Here is a 7247-nt window from a genome sequence, read left to right on the forward strand (position 1 = left end):
ACGTAAACCTCATATGTGCTGCGCTGCCACAGTAAGCTCAAAGACAGAAAATAACATATAACCTGAAAATGAGTTCATAATATGCATTTATTTTGTAATTTATAAACAACTTCTGACTTGTCCTTTGAAAGTTAATTATAATTGATGACTGCTTTTCTTAGATCTGTTTCAAGTCCAAGAGAGGGGCAGACTGCAGTTCCTGATTTAAAAAAACAGAAAGGGGAGGAGGATGACCTTAACTACAAATAATACTCCACTGTGACATTACTGCTGTAAAACTTCCATGCTGGCTGTTCTTTCGATGTTCTCTTTTCACGGCTGTAGTAGTTGATGGTTTTATATGTTCAAAACAATTAATGCTTCCATTTATTCATAGATTCTCCGAGGTTCCTGTAGAACCACACCACCTTCTGTCATGGCACTTTGTAGTCGTTTCATCTGGGTTTGAAGATCAGTAAAAAAGGAAAAGATAAGTCTGCACCACAAGTAGGCTGAACATACTTTCACTTTCCAAAAGACAAATTAATTTGTTCTTGCTACCTTCCCAGCCTACAATGGTTTCTCAGAAAGTGATCTTAATAATAACATAGGTAAGGACAAAGGAAATGTAGAGATGTCAAGGTTCAGCAGCATTTCAAAGTATTATACGGACAAGATGTCAGCATATGAACAGGAAACACAGTGGCTGACATCATGGGCTACAGAATCAGTCACCCTGGGTTTGAAATCCACCATACACTGTCTCGGAGCAAGTAAGCCTCAGTTTATTCTGTACAGATTGGGAATACCAGTCCCTACCCTATGAACTGATGTGAAGATTAAATGAAGTAACACTGTCGAGGTACTCACCAAAGGGTCTGACACATGGAAAAGTACTTGGTAAATAAAAACTGTTATTATTATGTAAGTTACCTAATGACAAGAATTAACATAATACCTTTTAAATAAGTACATGAAAACAAAAATACCGAGTCCGAAGCTGCCTCCCATGGCGTTGGTTGGTAGACCATGAAGTTGATTCCTGCCTCTAAGCATCTCTGTGCCAGCACTCGGCCTACGCTCTCACAAGCCACCACATTTCTGGTACTATAAAGGTGCTTTTTAATAGCCCATTCTCGAGTGGATGCCGAAACCACAACCTTGCCATTTTGATGCTCCACAAATGCGTCTACATGATGCTGAGTCCTTATAACTCGCAACCTAAATGGGGTGAGAAGATAATAAAATTATAAAATAATCTGTATCTTAACGTTATATTCAGGTGAATAAATGACTAAATATTTTTCAACAATCCAGTGTTTGGTTAATTTACTTCAACATATTTAACTTGGATTTTGCTTGGGAAAAGTTTTTCCTCCGCCTTTATGAAAATATCCTCAATAATAACAAACTAAATAGTTCCACTTAACCTCAAGAATCATGAAGACATATGCTTCTGAAGAACTGTTTTATTTATGTATCTACTTCAAAAAGGGATTTGAAGAGGCAGAGCTAAGTTACTAAACATATGCATGATGTGGATATACTTACTCTTTGCTTTTATTTTATAGCTAGCACCAAAATAAATGTTAGATGGAGCAAAAATTTAAATGTAAAAACTGAAATCATAACAGTACTAGAAGAAAACATGGGAATTGTTTTTATAATCTCAGGGTAAGCATATTTAAATATGACATCAAACCATGTCATATCGCTTTTATTATTATTATTTGAGATGGAGTTTCGCTTGTTGCCCAGGCTGGAGTGCAATGGCGAGTGATCTTGGCTCACTGCACCCTCCACCTCCCGCATTCGAGCGCTTCTGCTGCCTCAGCCACCCAAGAAGCTGGGATTACAGGCATGCACCACCACGCCGGCCAATTTTGTAGTATTTTTAGTAGAGACAGGGTTTCTCCATGTTGGTCAGGCTGGTTGCGAACTCCCAACCTCAGGAGTTCTACCTGCCTCGGCCTCCCAAAGTACTGGGATTACAGGCGTGAGCCACTGCACCGGCCTGGCTTTCATTATGTTTTAGAGACAGGGTCTCACTCTGTCACCCAGGTTGGAGTACAGTAGTGTAACCACAGCTCACTGTAGCCTCAAACTCCTAGGCTGAAGCAACCCTTCAGCCTTACTCTCCCAAGTTGTTGGCATTACAGGTGCATGCCACTGTACCAAGCTAATTTTAATTTTATTCTGTAGAGACAGGGTCTCACCATGTTGCCCAGGTTGGTATCAAACTCCTGGCCTCACGTGACCCTCCCTTCTCAACCTCCTAAAGCACCAGGATTATGGGCATGAGCCACCGGGCCCAGCTTCATATGGCCTTTTTTTTTTTTTAAAGACAAGATCTGCCTCTGTCGCCCAGGGTGTAGTACAGAGGCACAAACTTGACTCACTGGAGCCTCTTGCCTCCTGGGTTCAAGCCATTCTTCCACCTCAACCTCTCAAGTAGCTGTGACTACAGGTGCATGCCACCACACCCAGCTAATAATTTTTATATTTTTTTGTAGAGACAGAGTTTTACCATGTTTCCCAGGCTGGACTCCAACTCCTAAGTTTAAGCAGTCTGCCCACCTCAGCATCCCAAGTGCTGGGGTTACAGGCTGAGCCAGCATGCCCAGCTCTTCATATGGCATGAAAAAGAAATGATGGACAAAATTTCCTGCATGGTTAAAAAAAAAAGTAAAATGAAGTCAAAAGAAAAGCAATGAAACAAAAAATATTTTAGGCTGGGTATGTGACTCACGCTTATAACCCCAGCACTTTGGGAGGCTGAGGCTGGAGGACTGCTGTAGCCCAGGAGGTCAAGACCAGCCCAGAAAACATAGTGACACTGTCTCTACAGAAAAAAATAGAAAAAATCAGCCAGGCATGGTGGCATGCACCTGTAGTCCCAGCTATTTGGAAGGCTGAGAGGAGAAGATTGCTTGGGCCTGGGAGGTTGTAGCTGCGGTGAGCCATGATCATGCCCTGTACTCCAGCCTGGGAGACAGAGTAGAACCTTGTCACAAAAATATAAAAACAAAACTTCAAAGGCAAAGCGTTATCTGAATAGACTGTTCACAGAGAAAAATATTAATGACTCAAACTCGTAAAAATATGCCCAGTCTCACTAACAAAATATGTGGGCAAGACAATTCATTGCAACACTGTAATCATAAAAGATAATCATCCACTGGGGGCCAGTTAAGTAAAATCCATGCAATAGTATTCCATATAGTTAATGAAATGAATGAAATAATGCTTTATAATGATGATGACAATAGTTAACATTTACTGAGCACTTACTATATGCCAGGCCTGTCTTAAACTGTTAGGTTTGTAAATATAGCTTATGTCTCAATTCTACTAGTTTTTCGAAAGCTGCAGAAACTAACACCGAAAGGTTAAGTAACTTGAAAATGATTAGAACTAGTAAGTAATGGAGCCATGGTTTAAGTCCCAGTGTGTGGCTCCAGAGTCAATGCTCTTAACTGCCCTGAACAATCTCCAAGATGTATTTTTAAGTGCGTGCTTGGGGTGGTTGAGGGTGGTGGTGAAGGAAGTTGCCAACGTGTTTATGGTATGCTCAGATTTATCATTTTTTAAAGTTTTTGCCTATTTGCATAGACTGTCTCTATCTAGAAGGACACACAAGAAACGGTACTCCCTTTGGATTTTATAACATATATACATATTATACTTTAGAAAGTTAAGTTTAAGTTAAAGAAAACACACCCAAATCAGAAGAGTCTCACTAGGATTCTTAATGTGAAATAGAAAAGCCATTAGATTTAGAAATATGGATTCTACTCCTGGTTTTCCTGGTGGCTCTAGTAAAAATCACAGTCTCTTAAACCAGGAGTCAACAATCTTTTTTTTTTTTTTTTTTTTTGAGATGGAGTTTTACTTTTTGTTACCCAGGCTGGAGTGCAATGGCGCGATCTCGGCTCACCGCAACCTCCGCCTCCTGGGTTCAGGCAATTCTCCTGCCTCAGCCTCCTGAGTAGCTGGGATTACAGGCATGTGCCACCATGCCCAGCTACTTTTTTGTATTTTTAGTAGAGACGGGGTTTCACCATGTTGACCAGAATGGTCTCGATCTCTTGACCTCGTGATCCACCAGCCTCGGCCTCCCAAAGTGCTGTGATTACAGGCTTGAGCCACCGCGCCCGGCCTAATCTTTTTTTACAAAGTGCCAGACAGTAAATATTTTAGGCTTTGTAGGCCATACAGTTTCTGCTGAAACTGTTCAACTCAGCCATTGCAGTACTAGAACAGCCCGTTGATCTGTAAACAAATGAGAATGGGTACAGCTATGTTCTAAGAAAACTTTCTTTGTGGACAATTGAAGTTTCATTTTCATTTAATTTTCACAAGTCACAAACTATTCTTTTAATATTTTTTAACTTAAAAAAGTAAAAACAATTTTTTAGCTCACAAGATACCTTTGGCCCACAGGCCATAGTTGGCTGACCCCTGTCCTAAACCATTTCAAGGAAGGGCCCAATTCATTATGTCAAGGTCATTTTCTATTATAATATTCTAAAATTCTCCACTGTTAATATTGTGAGTAGGGCAGAGAAAAAAATGAGAAAACACACCTCTAGTTGTTTAAATGATCCAAATATGAAGTGAAAGTAATACACTGGGGCCAGGTGCAGTGGCTCATGTCTATAATCCCAACACTTTGGGAGGCTAAGCCAGGCAGATCTCTTGAGCTCACCAGTTCGAGACCAGCCTTTTCAATGGCAAAACCCCATCTCTACAAAATACTAAAAAAAAAATTAGCTGGGCATAGTGGTGTATGCCTGCAATCCCAGACGTGCAGGAGGCTGAGCTGGGAGAATTGTTTTGAGCCTGGGAGGCGGAGGTTGCAGTGAGCCAAGATCATACCATTGCACTCCAGCCTGGGTGACAGAGCCAGATGTTGTCTCAAACAAAACAAATTAGGTGGTAGTAGTGGCATTCGCCTGTAGTCCCAGCCACTCAGGAGGCTGAGGTGGCAGGATTGCTTGAGGCTGGGGAGGTCAAGGCTACAGTGAGCAGAGATCATGCCACTGCATTCTAGCCTGGGCAACAGAGCCAGATCCTATCTCAAAAACAAAGAAAAAAGAAAGTAATAAGTTGGGTGTTTCAAAGATTTTTAGCCTTCAGATTATTTAAAAATTGAATTTTTGTATTTTTAGTAAAGACAGGGTTTCACCATGTTGGCCAGGCTGGTCTCAAACTCCTGACCTCAGATGCTCCGCCTGCCTCGGCCTCCCGAAGTGATGGGATTACAGACATTAGACATTGTGGCCCTGCCAGAATGATCTTTAAAAACCAGTTCTGACTCAAGCTTTAAATCCTCTTGTAGTGTCCCACTACGGTGAAAATAAACACTACAGTGCTTATCTTGATTTACAAAGCTAATGATCTGTCTCCTCCTTACCCCTCCATGTTCGTCTTAGGCCATTTACCCTCTGCTCACTTAACTTCAGAACCACAAGCCCTTCAGTTCCTTAACACCCCAGCTCATTCTCACCCCTGCAGTTTCCTCAGCTTAGAGTGCTCTTCCTGGTACATGACTCAGCTTCTTCCTGTAAGATTTCAGCTTTTTAAATGTCACCTCCTCAGACAGGCCTTAGTAGGTACCCCGTCCTCTATTCTAACATCTTCTTTAAATATCCCCCATCACACTTATTTATTGTTTGTTTCAGCCCCTCCGCTAACCCCACCTCTACTCTCCGCAGGGTAGCTTCCTGGGAGTGCCTGGCGTTGAATGAATGAATGAATGAATGAATGAAAGAAAACAGTCCGTAGAGTGCAGTGCCCTGCTCTGTCAATCACAAGCAACTTAATTACCTGTGCCAGAACTCGCGGGAGGGCCACACGGTCCGCCAGCCCCGCTCTTTCCTGGCTACAGATAAGAGCTCCAGGTTCCGGGGGTTCCGGTTGGTGAACTCTGGGGCGACAGCTTCGTTTTCCACGGGGTGCACCTCAGGTGTCGCCGCTGGCTTGGAGCTGGTGGAGAGAGCTGCGAACCCGCACCCTGGGCCACGGAAACAACCGAAAGGGGCTTAAAAATGACGGATACGGACAGCGCACGCACCTGCTCTCAAGTCTACCCCGATTCACACCCCGAATCTTCAGGCCCGGGAAGGGGGACGAAAAACAAGTATGCCCACGGGGTGGAGTCAGCACGGACCCCGTCCCTAACTTCCTGCTGTGGTCCTCCTAGGACCGTGAGCGCCAACACCTTTCGATCCGGCACGTCGCATGCACAACACAACCCGCACGTTCCAATGTACTGCGCAAGCCCTGGCGACTGAGCTGGGAGAAGGGGGACAAGACCAATTACCAGGGTTCCTGCAAACCGAGGACAACCCCCAGAACCGCGACCGAAGCGCCATCGCTGAGACGATCTCGGAAAAGCCTGGCCTCCCTTTCCTCACGGACGACTGGGTCGCTCGCCGGCCGCAGCCATATCCAGTGAGGGAAAAGCCTTCGGCTCCTGCAGGTCCCGGAAATCTCCACGCCAGACGCTCTCGACCCGGAAGCAGCAAGTCCCCTGCCACTGAGTGGCCAAGAGGGCGATCCGTTATCCCGCACCGCCAATCACCGCTCACGTCGAGGGGCACGCAGGGCCTGGAGCCCACTAACCACCTCGTAGCAACGCCCACGACCACGCGTTTTGCTTAAGTTCAGGATCAAAGGTGCTCACTGCTTCACGTCACCTTATTTTGGTTCTCTGTTCGGAGAGTTTGGGCGGTCACTGCCTGGCCCACAAACACCCCAACTGGGCACCGCATAGAAATCAGGCAGGGCAAGATGCAGTTTTCTCCTTAAAAAAGGATGGTTGTCTTCCTCAAACCAAAAATTTTCCCGTTTGGCCGGCTGGAAAAACTGCCTGCTCTCACCCAGGTTTGTGCCCCTGAACTTATGCTCCTGAGGCCTGGAGCCCGGCGGATCTGCCTCATGCTCTCCGGGTAGGGACAAGGAAAATACACGAAAGCTAAGACGGCAGACTCGCTCAGAACCCCGGCTTTGGTTTGGAGAAGGGCCCGCCCCTCCCATTACGCCGCAACTCCAAGCTCCACCCTTCCTACAATCTTTTCTAGAAGGCACTAGAATGTCCCACTGCGTCTGCGCAACGCTGATTGAGGCGAAAGTTCAGCCTCTTCCCAGCGGGGCAAGATTCGACTTCCGTTCTCCGATTTCGCGCCCTTCCCACCGGCTATCTAATTGGACAAAAATGCGGAGCCCGCCCCTTCCGGGCTCCTAACTTCCGTCGTCACAGTCCC

General features: G+C 45.0%; 1 protein-coding gene across 2 annotated transcripts; it reads right to left on the bottom strand.

The window, feature by feature from the left end:
• Window positions 1-69: 69 nt before the first annotated feature.
• Window positions 70-6981, bottom strand: MRPL18 (mitochondrial ribosomal protein L18). 2 transcript variants are annotated; one of them, XM_039465865.2, is made up of 4 exons: window positions 6305-6981; window positions 5809-5995; window positions 1118-1200; window positions 70-438 (listed from the first exon to the last, which is right to left on the bottom strand). In XM_039465865.2, the coding sequence occupies exons 1-4, from the start codon at window positions 6354-6356 to the stop codon at window positions 371-373; spliced, it is 390 nt and encodes a 129-aa protein (XP_039321799.1). In that variant the 5' UTR covers window positions 6357-6981; the 3' UTR covers window positions 70-370. The 2 variants fall into 2 exon arrangements, with proteins under 2 accessions (XP_039321799.1, XP_003933825.1); XM_003933776.4 differs by having other exon boundaries at window positions 969-1200; window positions 6305-6966.
• Between the last annotated feature and the right edge of the window lie 266 nt (window positions 6982-7247).

The sequence above is a fragment of the Saimiri boliviensis genome, chromosome 4, assembly GCF_048565385.1.
Source record: "Saimiri boliviensis isolate mSaiBol1 chromosome 4, mSaiBol1.pri, whole genome shotgun sequence".
Classification (NCBI taxonomy): Eukaryota; Metazoa; Chordata; class Mammalia; order Primates; family Cebidae; genus Saimiri; species Saimiri boliviensis.